The sequence below is a fragment of the Protopterus annectens genome, chromosome 4.part1 (assembly GCF_019279795.1).
Source record: "Protopterus annectens isolate FY-2018-M chromosome 4.part1, PAN1.0, whole genome shotgun sequence".
Taxonomy (NCBI): Eukaryota; Metazoa; Chordata; order Ceratodontiformes; family Protopteridae; genus Protopterus; species Protopterus annectens.
Window position 1 is genome coordinate 378,748,834 of NC_056734.1, and position 14,807 is coordinate 378,763,640.

General features: G+C 36.0%; 1 protein-coding gene across 1 annotated transcript in view; it reads left to right on the top strand.

The window, feature by feature from the left end:
- Positions 1-14,807, top strand: part of LOC122801213 (5-hydroxytryptamine receptor 3C-like) — a 288,751-nt gene that overhangs the window by 253,123 nt on the left and 20,821 nt on the right. The window contains exon 7 of the mRNA XM_044070766.1: positions 1,611-1,821. Within this exon, the coding sequence (XP_043926701.1) occupies positions 1,611-1,821 (211 nt within the window). The remainder of the gene's footprint in view (positions 1-1,610; positions 1,822-14,807) is intronic.

Genomic DNA, 14,807 nt, shown 5'->3' on the forward strand with positions numbered 1-14,807 from the left:
TTCTGTGGCTCTATCACACATAAAAAGGAGAAAAAAATCAGCAAAGATGAAATGTAACATTTTACAAGAAAAAAGTGGTTTGGAAAGAGGGTAAAGTGGAACCCCTTCAGATCTCATTAATATAGCTGGACCAAGTAAGTAGGAGGGAGTGAGGTTGAGGGATGGGAATAAAAGTGAGGGAGGTTTAAGAGAGTATAGAGAGAAAGGGTTAAACAGTGATGGTAGAGGGGGGTAGACTAGTAGTAGTGGAAGAGATAAAATAAGGTTTGAGTAGAGAAAGGCTCAAAAATACTAGTGAGGGATCTCAGTGCTAGAGTTCAAGAGAAAGTCAATTTAGGTAAGGAGGGACTATTGTACTGTAGAATAGATGGGTGGGTAATAATTAGGTAGGGTGGTGACAGTAGAGTGCAGTCATGATTTGTTTACCAAAGGTGACAGCAAAGTGTAGTCACAATTTGCTTACCAAAGGTGACAGCAAAGTGCAGTCATGATTTGTTTACCAAAAGTGACAGTAAAGTGCAGTCACAATTTGTTTACCAAAGGTGACAGTAAAGTTCAGTCATGATTTGTTTCCCAAAGGTGACAGTAAAGTACAGTCACAATTTGTTTACCAAAGGTGACAGTAAAGTGCAGTCATGACTTGTTTACCAAAGGTGACAATGCCGTACTTCTTTGTGTTTAATTTAAGCCTGCTTTTGATATATTACTGATCTGTATGATTTAGACCTTGCTGTACTAATATAATATCAGATGCTGAGTGATCACCACCCAGCTTGCAGTCATCTGCATATTTTGTTAGCCACAACTCTGGCTTAGTAGTTTGGATGCCTGAAAAATAGATGCCAGACAGAAGGGGTCACAATACTGAGCCTTGAGAAAAAAAACTAGTCACCATTTTATTTTCTGCAGTGGCACCTGTTGCTTTACATACATGGGTTCCATCTGTCAGCCAATGTGCTACACATCTGCAGCATAAGTGTCTACATTTAGGCCTTTAAACTTATTTACAGTTCCAGCATTAGGAAGAGTGTCAAAGGCTTGGGTCACACCCAGGCTCACTGTGTGAACTGCATGACTCCTATCTGCAGCTTCAGTGACTTTCTCAAAGATGTTTACTAAATTAAGTATACAGGTTCTACTTTTGTAAAAAAAACCATATTGCTGTGAGACTAGAGCAAATATGACTTTTTTTAAAATGGAGCTTATTAAATCAGACATAATATGTTTCATGGCTTTAGGTCGATGAGTCTGTAGTTTCCAGGTTCTGAGGTCTGATACTTAATGAACATAATAATTTATCCACAACCCCTTTTTCTCATTTTCCACATGCAGTTATTTATTATTGTGCCTATTATTTCTTTGTAAATCAATGTCTTTGTCAACCAGCATTATCCGTTTTTGTTATTTTTTGGACTGAATATATATTATATACAGTGTACCACTTGACATGGGTCATGTCTGAAAACGGATATCTTTGGAGCAGTAAGCTTACACAGTGAAATAATTTAAAAAAGAACTGTAATTCAGCATCTTTAACTGACAATGGTGAATATTGTATATGCTTTACAAATTAATGAAACTGAAAATTGTTCTATTTTTCTTCCTTCTAGGTAGCTATCAAAAGAAGGCCCATCCAGTATGTTGTGAACCTATTGGTTCCTAGTGCCTTTCTGATGTTAATAGATGTTATGAGCTTTTACCTGCCACCACATACAGTAGATCGTGCTGCCTTTAAGATGACCCTTATACTGGGCTACACTGTGTTTCTCCTAATGATGAATGACCTCCTCCCAGCAACTGCCAGTGGTGTTCCACTGATAAGTAAAAGGAACCTTACTTTTTTTTCTTAGCTGTATTTATTGAAATGCGAATGCTCTAGTTATTAAAATATCAAAACATTCTGAATGAGTCTAGACTACACTTTTATAAAATTTATTGTTTGAGTAGTATGATTGCATATATTTTCTTCAATTAAGTAAATTCTTGCTGTTATATTTGTTTCCAGTACTTAATTGTTATGTGCATGTCTGTGGTCAGTCTCACAAAGAAAAGTTAGCTATATAACACCCCAATTAAAATACATCCCTGACAGTGCTTTTTATCACTCAAGGCAAACAGTATCGTGAACAAATACAAATAAACATTTAATTTTCTTTGGGGCAGAGTATTCTAAATTGCTCACTTTGTTACATTATTGTCCCTGTCATCACTTAAGCTTGAAAATGGGAGTATATTCCTCTACTGAGTCAATGTCATACTGAAAGTACTGCATAGACAAAGCTGCCCTTTTAGCATAATTCAAACTGTTGATCATTGTTGTAAGAATCAAGCATAAAACACCTAACCTACTATGTATAAACAGATCTCTGGACAGACGCACAGCCTGGTAATTAAGGCTAACCTATGGAGGTGAGTTTGGTTTTCACAGCTGTTACTCATATGTAAAGTGACATCAAATAAGACACTTAAATAGACAGCACTGCTAACCATTCACCAAAACCAAAGAACCATACATAGTGTACCATACCCATTTCTGAAAACAGCTATTGAAAATGGGCAGAACTGTCTCTAAGAGCGAGACGCACGTTTTTTAAACCATCTAATTCTACAGTTCAAGATGAACAGTTTGTTACAGAATATCAATATTACAGTGATTAGAAAATCACTATCCTTTAACCAACACAGTTTGGTGTGTCATAACTGACTCAGATATTTTTATATGCAAGTAACTATTTTTGGACTTTATTGTAGGAACCTACATTACATTTAATTTCAATGTAACATGACAGTGATGAGTCATCTGGTATTATCATTGGTAACCAGTATTCCTGAAAAGAATTGTTTGTATGTATGATGAAATAAGTGATGCCACATTTCTAGTATAGTGTTAGATAAAGTCCAGCTTAAATCTGCATTTAGTATGTTGCTGGTTGGAGTATAGGGTTATGGATGGTACTAATGTTTTAAGCATTATTTAGTGTTCATTCTGAAATACTTAATAATATACAAATAATTAGCGTGTGTGGTCAAACATAGAATAGATCACAACTGCCACTGGACTGCCACAAGCTGTGGTAGATGCAGTGAGAACTTTTCAATATGTGATTTGATTTCTTAACTCTCAACAAAAGGCTTCTCTAGAAAATATCTTCATTCAGAATTTGCCTTATTTTACAGACAGAGGCTTTCTGCTTTCAGCTCTTATAGGATCTTGAGTCTCTGATTATAAAGTGCTGTAGAGTAAATCCATCAATGACAATAAAAAAGGGTGCTGCAGAATTATTTGCAATGGGGTGGGGGATTTCTTTCAGATGTCATACAGAATTGTGGGATGATGGCTAGAATTGGATGTATTCCATCTTGTATTGTACCATGAGCTGTTATCAGTTTAAGAGTCTGTCACTGACTTATTGGTTATTGATTTATTTGGGTCACCCATGAGAAGCTGGCATATAGCTTGCCAAAAGTACTCCATATGAGTTAAACTTGAACACTGCACCCATCAATCCTGCAGGTGACACTGCGAAAAGCATTTCTTGCAAGGAGTAGCATTATGCTTGTGCACTAATTGCTCAGTTACAAAACCATGGAGAAAACAGAAACACCCAAACACATGGTGAAAATGCACTTGCACTATTTCATTTTCACATTACTGTACATAAATACAAAAGTACACTGGTACTCACAATGTGTGGGGATGGTGGACACCACATTCTAATGCATACAATTCACTGAGCAGTATATTCCCAATGTATTTATTTACTTATCATCTGATAATGAGGTCTGGTCATGGAGAAGAAAATGTGTATTTATCAACGATACATCAGCCTAAGGTATGCTCAGTACTGTTATAAAATCCTGAAAGGCACAAATGAAAGTTTTATTAGAAAATCTGAAATAACAAACTGAGAACTTAAACCACACAAAGCGAGGGTGAAGACTACAGAGCCGAGTGCAGCTCAAAGTCAACTTTATTAGTGTTAAAAGGTTAAGCACTTTTGTCCTGAAATTACAGGACTTCATCAGAACAAATAACACAAAAGATCAAGTCCTTTGATATATCCACATCCTGGCCGGTTCACCATAGTTAAGTGAAACAATTAAATCAACTGGTTCATCAATTAAACATTCATAAATCAAAAGTGGGAAAAAAGCAAGAAGAAACAAACAGCCCCTAAACTTTATGCTCTTAGTACAACCTAGAATACAATTGCATCTCTTAACTAATTTCAAAACACACCCAAAGGATAAAAGATACAAATAAGTATATATTTATATAAATAAGCCCATACCAAGGGATAAAATCCTACCTAAAACAGCTGGTGCAGTAATACATAACACAAGAAGAAAAGAATCAGGACTATCATATCACGTGTATGAAATTTTAACACTAATAAAGTTGATTTTGAGTGGCACTCAGCTCTTTAGTCTTCACCCTCACTTTGTGTGATTAAAGTTTTATTATACCATCATAATACACCATGTAGTGCAGTACACACAGCCAGAAGGATACTAAACAATGAAATAAAGAGAGAGCAGTACTCGTGTTCAAGATTACATCTGGGATTGTTACCAATATCAGTTATTTTCTATCCTGTCATTTTACACAAGTTGCATATCTCACACTGGTACATCATTATTATTAGCTGGTTTGTACATACATTTCATGTTCCTCATACATTCCACTTCTTGACACTGATCTAAGATTGTTGGTGGCATAACTGTGTTTCCCATGAAGAATAGTTTGCTGGTTGCATTTGCCAATATTCATTAAGATAAAATATTGCTATTATTCTTAAGAGAGAATAGTTCTGTATTTATTTATAAAGATTCTGTGCCAATGTCATCTTCAGCTCTTCATCCAAATTTGTATGTGCATTTTAAATAGGCAAGTAGCCCCGAGAGAGTATTATTTATATTGCGTTTTTGTCTATTTGTAACAGGCAATGCTGATGGCATGCACGTGCAACAGTGAGAAGCTAGATAAAACTGGGGCTAAAATTAAGGGATTTCTAAAAACATCTGATGATAATAAGTCTTCAAACAAAAGAGGAAAACGAAAATATTAAGTCAACTGTTTTCCTAATCCTTCCCTCTGTAAAACAGAACTCCTTCTCAAAGGTACTCAACCCAGAGTGAGGAAGAACTACAGACATCAGCTTCAAGGCATAAAGAAATCTAACTTGACTCTACCACTAATGAATTTTAAATATTCTTTGGAGTCCAAAGAACTAGTATGCATTAGTTTACTCCTGGTTCCCCTGAACAAGTTCATCTTTCCTCTAAAGAACGTTTAGCAAAATAGGAAATTTACATGTCTGTTTTCCTTCACAAAATATAAAAGGAGTGTAAAATAGTGGCAGAAGAATGTTTTTTTCATTTTCAGCAGACAAGACCTGGGTCAGGAATATGCTTCAGTTCCTGCACCACTGATAAACCTTTAAAAGTTAGCAAATAATATTTCATGATAGCAAAATATAATGCTGTTAATAAGCTCAGGCTACTACGTATTTTACATTAGGCTCACATACCCTGGATTGATGCAGATCTTCTAGTGAAGGTTCTTCATAGCACCAACACTGATCAGTTAGGGTAATGGCTGCATTAATTGCATTATTCAAAAACAAGAGAGAGCATCTTCCTTACTTGTAAATGTTTTTGGAAGTTATTTATTAATTCCTTTTCTTAACTAGCATAATCCTACTGTGCATATTCCATTTGTAGCTGTACCTGGTAGAGAAAATCTCAACCATATACAGTTTCAAATATTTAGTAAATAACAGCAGTATTAGTAATAGCATAAATACCATATTGGGTCTCCATTGAAAAGAGGCTAATAGCCTAGTGGGACCAACCCAGTCAACCAAGGATAACAAAAACATAGTATTAACAGCTAAGTATACCAGCATAATGTTGTGCAGGCTAAATATCTGGTAGATAAAGACAATGAAGTCCATCAGTAATCTCCAGCACTTGGTTATAAAGCTTGCATGAATCAACAGAGTGCCATTACATAAGCACTCAGATAAAGTTTGTTGACAGTCACACAAAACCAATGGACAGAGGGAAGATGAGTTAGCTGGGGGTTGTATCAAATTGTCTGTTATTTGGGGGAATGTTAGCCTGGCAGTCACCTCATCTTTGCAGATACATTAGTCGGAGTTAATCAAGTTTAGTTTCAGAGCTTGTTTGAAGGAGAGTAGTAATGGGGTTGTTTCTTGTATCATTTGGGAAACAGTTTCAGACTTTATATATAGAGACAGAGAAGAAAGAGTGACCATCTTGATTATGAGCACTCACACATTTAGTAATGAACTGATTTTGTAGACCCAAGTGTATAACTTTGGGGATATCATTATACTAGTGAATTCAGTGTTGGCTATTCATCTGAATAATGCAGTTAGAGCATGCTACTTTTAATGTGGAGAGATCAAGTATATTGTGAAGCTCTAACCAGTTGTTAGAGGCAGTGCTGAGAATTTGGGGGGCTATTAGTGAATCTAGGGACATGATGGTATGCTTGCTTTTTCTTATTTGCTACACTGGTAGGTAAAGGGGCAAGAGAGAAGGTAGGCTGTGGCTGTAGCTAGTCTTGCATGAGGAGTTAAGGATTATCCTGCCATGTTGTCTTTTACCAGATCAAGAATGTACAGCAGTGAACAGTTTAGGCAGGAGTGCATGCTCCCTTAAACTTGGAAGTCAAGTCTGTGAATTATTTAATGTACACTTCAGTACTTACCTGATTCAGATACTAAATGAAAAGCTCCGACAGTAGCTTCTACAGTTGACAAAGCACACACACACACACACACATACACACACACACACACACACACACACACACACACACCTCCCCCAAAGCGTGCTCATGATTGTGCAGAAGGTAACGAGATAAGCTTTAACAGCTAAATTACTTAGCAGGTATATTTGGATCAACACTCAGCTCTTCACAGATGATGTCATCAAAAATGTATGGTGTTCTCATAAATGTATACACCATTTATCACTGTTTTATTGCTCATTGTTCAAGAAATATTCCTCTCACAAAGATTGTTCATTAGGAAGAAATATCCATTATAGCAACCTAAACAGGATAGAAGAGAGTAATAAAAAAAAATCCATCAGAAAATATACCAGTCTATGAAACCAGGTCTCAACCTTTCCCCTTCCTTCCCCCGTACCATTTTATAAGAAGGAAGTTTATAGTCACTCTTGGGAATATAGAACATCACCCACGTGTCTACTTTGACCACTGTATGAGAAAAGAACAGCAAATGAAAGTTGAGAGCATATTCCATCGACAAGATATGAAGAGCGAAGAATGAACAAGTCAAAAAGAGTAGAATTCAAAGTCTATGGGAATGAGAGTATAAGATCAAAAGAGTGGTTCACATACTACGCATAAACTACGATCGTGAATCTTTTCTTAAAGACTTGCCAGCCAACACTGAAGGGAAGGTAGAATTAGCAATGGCTACAAAGTTTCATGTTGATGGTATAGTTTTATGCCAAACATTATTAGTTTGTTTATTGAAGACACCTCTCCATGCTCCTCATTGGCCCAATTGTTCTTCCTGACCTTCGCAGACACAGGTTCATGGATATTTACTAGGCTATTGTTCCGTGAAGATCTTTAGAAGCCTAGCCATATATTCCCATGAAGTTTTTTGCTCTTGTAATTTAAAGTATAAATAACCCACAGCCAGTGGGAGTTTGGAGGTTTTTTTTTTAATCCTCCTAATATATTCCCCTTCACTGACCAGAAATTATTTGCCAAGTCCACTTCTCTAATCCCAATATCAGTGCTCATTTTTACACACTCATTATTCCATCTAGAAGTCAGACAGACTCCCTGCGAGGTTTACACCTGCTAGAGTTCCTAGTGTCAAGTGCTTCAATTCTGGACTTTCCTCTAGGTGGAGCTTTTGTGAGAGGATTCCACCCACACCCTTGCCCTAGGAAGGATGAGCTGGTGTTGACTGGTCACTTCCATATCTCTCTCTGGCCAGCTACAGCAGGACTCATATCACTAATTGAATCCTGGTCATCTAGAGCAGAGCCAAGGCTAAAGCATCTCTGCCACAAGGCCAGCCAAAAAAAACACACTGCAAGGAGAATAAAATGCATGTAAAGACAGGCACATTTCAAAACATCAATGGTAAGAAGAAGCTAACAACTATCCTCTGTAGACAAACTAGAAGGTGCTGCTTAAAAAGAAATTAGAAAACTTAAAAAATAAAAAATATCCGAACCACGGAATGAGCGGAACCAAATTTATTGCCTCTTATAAAAAAATACAAAATGACTAAGTGCTTTTGCCTTTTAAACAACAGACTTCATCAGAGTCATTAGAATGCTTAAAAAAACATATGTTCATACTTCTCACAAGGCCAATCACATGGACCAGTCAAGAATTCTATTCAACAATCTGATCCAGTTGCCTCACTTTAAACCTAACTATATGCACGTGAATATAACCCTAAAAAAAATGTTGCTCAATTCTGCTTAATTCCAATTCATTAAAATAAAGTCATATAATTTCTATTAGCCTTATTAAAATTATAATCAATATAATGAATGTAAAAACCCCCATTAAATAACATTAGCTCTGTTTTAAAATAGGAACAAGGGAAATATTGTCATTTAGACCTGGTGGAATCGTGGCATTTAATCTTAATTGCCATTTAACTTCTTTTACTTCAACTTCCAATTTTTCATTCCCACCTCTCTCATTGGGGTAAACCCTGTCAATAACAAAGAAAATGAATCTCTTAAATTTGGTACACTTTCTACTATGTAGGGCCAATGCATTATGTATATTTTTCTTCTTGATCTCCCTTAAATGCTCCCCTATCCTATCTAGGAGTCTACTTATGGTCTTACCTATGTAGAACCCCATATAGACTGCAAGTTGCAAAATATATCACCATTCTCGTGTTGCAACGCCACATTTCAGGACATGCAAGGGTGTAATCAAAACCATTCACTGAAACATATGGTCCATTGTTAATGAATTTGCAGTACCTGCAAGTTCCACACTTGTACATTAATGATTTGTATCTCACCCTTCTCCTGGTGTCCCCTTCCATTGTGTTCTTAATGTTTTTGTCTCTACTGTATACCACTGAGGGCTCCTTTCCAAGTGTACCTTTTATTTCATTGTCTAGGAAAACTTCCCATAAACGGTTGACACTATCAACAAGGGAAGATGTCAAATGATTGTATCTTAAAATTAATACATCTTGGTCCCTTGATTTTACATTCTCCTGAACCAGTTCACTAGTCATTTTCAGGATTGGACAAAAAGAGGTGTTTCTCTTTTTGATAACCTCTTTCCTGATATTAAGCAAAGTTTTCAGCGGGTACCCTCTCTGTCTCACTCTAAACATCCCAATCAGAGTGTACACACATATTCAGACACTTTGCTCCACTATGAAAGCTGTCATCCCCTACATCAACTGAGAAGTATCGTCCAGGGGCAAATGGTGAGGTTGTCCCATTTGATTAGTGACAATTAAACATCTACAGCTTCTAAAGTATCATTACCACATACGGATCTCAAAACTGTTGTACAAACTTGAACATTGCTGATAGCTACAAGAATAGACTTCAAGCAACTCTTACCCTGCACCTTAACTAGTGGATTCAGGATTCTCATCTTAATGGACACACTGGAATGCCTGAACATAGAGTACACTTCATTTTTCTTATTCAGACAAATTCACAATAACAACATGCCTTTTTTTCAGTATCATGGTAATACGCCTGTGAAAAATTGGACTTCAATGTACTATAAGAAGAGTAAATTTATCTTTCATGACTAAGCTCTGTACATATGTGTGAGAGGATTCCCTGATAGTTTTATAAAGTTACTGCACTTGAACTGGCTCCCATTAGCAAAAATAACTGCTTATACTTTATTTTAATATTGTCTACCTACTTTAAATTTTAGTTTTATATCCCTGTCTACATCTTCTGCATTGTATGTGTCCATTTCTCCACTTGTTACCCAGTAAAATTACTTTGTCTTCTCTGAGAAACTACCAAGTGTTTAACTTGGCATCATTCAAGCTATTTCCTATCTGTCTGCATGCAACTGTAATTTCTAAGCAGTTCTGTCACGTAACGTTTTAGACACTGATTCAGGAGCAAATGAATTTTACAAAACAATTTGGTCTCAGGCAGCATGACTGACTCATTTTTCATCAAATTAAAATTTTATAAACATTACATTGAATAAGACATTAACTTTTGTAACTATTAATTTGTCTTAAGCACCAGTTGTCTGAATGTGGTTATTAAAGTATGTTTGCATGTCAGCTGTTTAAATTTAGAGATGATATTTGGATCAGGTTCAAACTGTGCTTTTGGTTAGCATTAAAGTTATGGCAGCCTAAAATTTATATTTACTAAGCATTTGGTGTTGTTTAGTGCTCCATTTCTCAGAGGTGCACCTAAGTCACAATTCCCACTTCTCTGGAGTTTATTAACAATAGCCAGGAAAATGACTTCAAAGATCTGGAAACATGAATTTATACCTTCATTTGTAGAAAACTATTACTGTTGCATGCGAAAAAGAAAGGTCTGCAGTCTAAATGAAAACAAATAAAAGAATCAAAGAATACAATTACTGGATAAAGCTGAACTTCAAATATGTCCTCCCCCCTAAATTAGAATATTGTTTTCTGGTTTTCTTTACACTCTGCTGATGTTTGTGTCTTTCAGCTTTTCCCAGTTAGGGGTCGCCACAGCGGAACTCCGGTCCGCTAATGATTGGCAGTAGATTTTTACATGCTGGCTTGCCGGGCCTAATGCACAACCTTCAATGAAGGAATGCCCATTCATACATGTCGACACACAGAAGACGCTCTAACTGAGAATCGAACGGGCAACGTCTAACTGTGAGGCAACAACACTACCGCAGCACCGCCACCGCAGTCTTCTTTACACTCTGCTGATAACACTCAAAAACTACAAGTCACCGTGAACACAATTGCCAGATGTGCCCTACTTGCTGATGCCCATATACATCCTTGCAACCTTCTACGTGACCAAAATTGCCTACCACTTATGGGTTTTACCATGCAAAATTATACATGATGGCTACTGCTCCCTCTCTGAAAAGAAAGTTTTCAAGCAGGGAACAGTCCTAATCCCTGAGAGAACTTGATATCACTCAACCATTCCCCATTTAAAACAATCATTGGTGAATGGAATGAAGAGGCCCAGTTACCTGGCACAAGCCAGCTGAAACAAGGCACCAAAACACTCTTACCAGGCTTCAGAAATCCCTTTTTGAGCACGTCTTCAAGGAAGTTGCTTGCAAATGCTTTTGGGATAATGGATATGCTCTTTAAAAGGCTTAATATTTTAAAAATTCCTACAGTTTCTCATCTGTTTTTGTTTGTCATTTGTAGAGTAGTGTGTGTGTGTGTGTGTGTGTGTGTGTGTGTGTTGTGCCTTTAAGAAGAACTTCAAGGTCAGCACGTGCATATAAATAGCAAGCATGTACTAGCTTCAGTGCCATTTTGAGAGTGCAGCCAGAGAGTGAGCATATATGAGTGTAATAGCTAGTTTGTTTATACATTTATCTAAGTTGAACTTATTAAGCCTCAATCCTGATGTGTTTATACATAATAAAGCTGCTTGAACAGAACCCACAAAGACTTGCCTACTTTATCCTGACTGGACGAGTGACATCATTTAACTCTTCTTACTCCTGTGTTTTCTTCTTAGTCTTTAGGCCTACCACTGTAAAATCTCTATTTTTCACTCACTTCAGTTTTTTCAAGGAAATTCAATTTTAAACCTTTAACAAACAATGTACCCAGATTGCATTTCATCCTATAAAACTGATAAAATCTAATATATATGTGCCACTTTATTAAAAATATATAGGAACTATAAAACATTCTGCTTTATAAAAACTGCATAATAACTGTATGTAAATGTAACACTCCAAAATACCTGAAGTGTGTTATGTAAGTTTACCTGCACTGTTTATTGGATGTGTCCAGCTACCCAGCTTCCAAAGCAGTATATAAATAAATTAACTAAATCTAGTTTAGACTGTTTGGTTGTTTAATGAATGTTAAAAATGTATGTAGTAAGAACTGATGTAGACACCTCTGCAAATAGTTACTTTTTATGTTACTGTGTTTGTTCTTGTATATAAAATTTCATTAAAATATACAAAAAGATTATTATTATTATTATGTTAAATGTTAAGGGTATGCTTAGCTGAAAGTTAAGGTTAGAAATAAGGAATGGGGACAGGGTTAGAATTAGGAATAAGGTTAGGCTTGGGATTAGGGTAGTGTTAGGGTTAGAGGGGAGTATGCCATACATGTTGATATTGTGGCTTAGTCTTCTTTATGAAATACAGAGAATAATTATGAGTGACATTACATGTTGTATATTTTAATAATTTTGTGTTCAAAAATGTTTTTTGTACTATTTGATTTCTGAATGGCTGGACTTAGCTATGCTGTTCATACGCCTGTTTTCAAACAAACAATTCATAGTGTCAACTGATTTAATTTTTAATCAAGTTTGATATGCTGTAAAGAGGAAGGCATTCCTCTAGTTCAAGACAGTGTGGCTCTACAACCATTTCCATGTAATGCATGAAAGGACTTGCCATACTATTGTCTCCCTTTCTAGTTGGTGCACAATGAAAGACCATAAGGACAGTATGGTTTTAAAAGATGTAGGTTGCGCAGTTAAAATGACTAAAGGCAACTGTAATACTAAATGACTGGTTTATATTGCTGTTTGTGACTAATATTGTAGTTATTATGTAGGGAAAACAGAAATGAGACTTAAAACTAGAATTTATGAGCATTTATATGCAATTTCTAAAAAGAACTTCAATAACTCTCTATTCAAGCATTCTTTACAATGTCTGGGCGGGTTTTACAAAGTTTAGATTTGATGTTTTAGACTTGGTACCTTTGAATTCAAGAGGAGGGTGGTGGGAACTTTTTCTTGAACTTAAGAAATTTTACTGGATAATTAAGTTAAAATCCCACTTACCACCAGGTATTAATGACTTGGTTTCTATTTCACCTGTTTTAAAGAAGAGGGCTTTGACTTTCTAAATTATTTAACTGCATTTTTTAGCTGCATTATTTTGTTGGAATTTTTATCTTGCATAACTTGCTACATAATACGTTTTTATATAATATGTGCTTATATATTTTTTGTATGTATATCTAAGTTTATACTTGATATTGTACAAAGAATATTTTTCCGTGTGTAAAGGTAAATGGGGTACTTCGGCCGTTAAGAAAATATAAAGGTAACAACAAGATTCATTTTAATTGTCATCTTAAATTGCTTTCCTTAATAGCTGATTAAGTCATTTTTAAGTATTTAAGCAAGTTACTCTGGGTATGACATTGTTCTGAAAAAGTTCCAGATTTGTGGTAGGGACAAAAGAGCTTAGCCTGTATTTAATAATGTTCTGTTTGTCATTTTATTTGCTTGGACGTCTGTTTTTTTATACAGAGTATGTGATTTTCTAGGAGTATGGAGCTTATGGTGTGAAACTACCAAAGAGCCAATTTTGTTTATTTAGTTTATTGGTGGCTTTTTTCCAGTGTTGTTTTATTATTACATTTAAAGAGGGTTAGGGAGGGACTTTGTTTCACATGGAAGGAGAGAAGAGCTGGATCCGGCACTAGGCGACCAAGGTAGTCACTTAGGGCCTACAGGCCGGGTGGGCACTCGCTGATTGGGGGACTGTCATATTTACTTTTATAACTGAAATAAATAAATAAATTACATGATTTTTTTAATGGTGTTCTTCTTTAAGAACTCCATTTGTGTCTGTGCATGAGCCATCATCACATAGACATGTTCCTTTCTGCATTCCATGGAAATTTAAATACAAAGATGTTCCTCAAACTGCTTCCATAGACAGAAGAGTAAGGAGGATGGGGTATGTGTGTTTGTGTAGAATGCCCTTGTTAGGAGTAACAGGTGGTTAGTTAATTTGCAAAGACTCAAACCCTGTACCTTAGTTACATGAAACAAGAGCCTGAATCCTCTATCCCAACCATCAAGCAATTAAAAATGAGTTTCAGGTGCATTTTCAAGGACTTGAGATTCACTGTATTTTTCAAAGAATTGCATTTCAGGTGCATTTTCAAGGAATTATGAGCTTCAATGTAAGAGAAGTTTACTGAAGCTTATGCTAAGTCTGTTTATAATATGCAACTGTTTTGTTTAGCAAATGCTATCACTATTGTGGTATAGAACTGAAAAGCATTGTTAGGAGCACAGCATGTAGCATGTTTGTTCTGGATGCAGAAGGCTGAGGGTTCTACTCCCACAACATGTAGATGGGTTGCTGATACTGTGTTATTGCAGTGCTGCAGTCCTGAGTATGTCCTCCTTTGAATGAGATACCTAGTAACTATGAATCTGTTATCAGTTTCCCATCTGTTCTCTATTACAATAATACCAGCTTATTATTTTTAATATAAAATAGGCAACCTATTCTTCAAGAGCAGCAGGCATTGAATTTGTAGATGAAACACTGAAATATACAGTTGTTTGTTAGCAGCAACCTCTTCAGTAGTTACAGATCTCTTTAATGTGGAATTATTCAAATGACTTTTACTTCTGCAGAGATTGTGCATATTGACTGATATTGGTGGATTGTAATGACAAATTTTGAGTGGCCTTTTATGGCTGAAATGTCTGAATTGGGCAGTTTTATCATTATTGGTTCATGCATATTGTTTCATTGCTTACTGGAAAAATGTACAAAACTACAATTTTAAAACAAGTGGTGCTATATT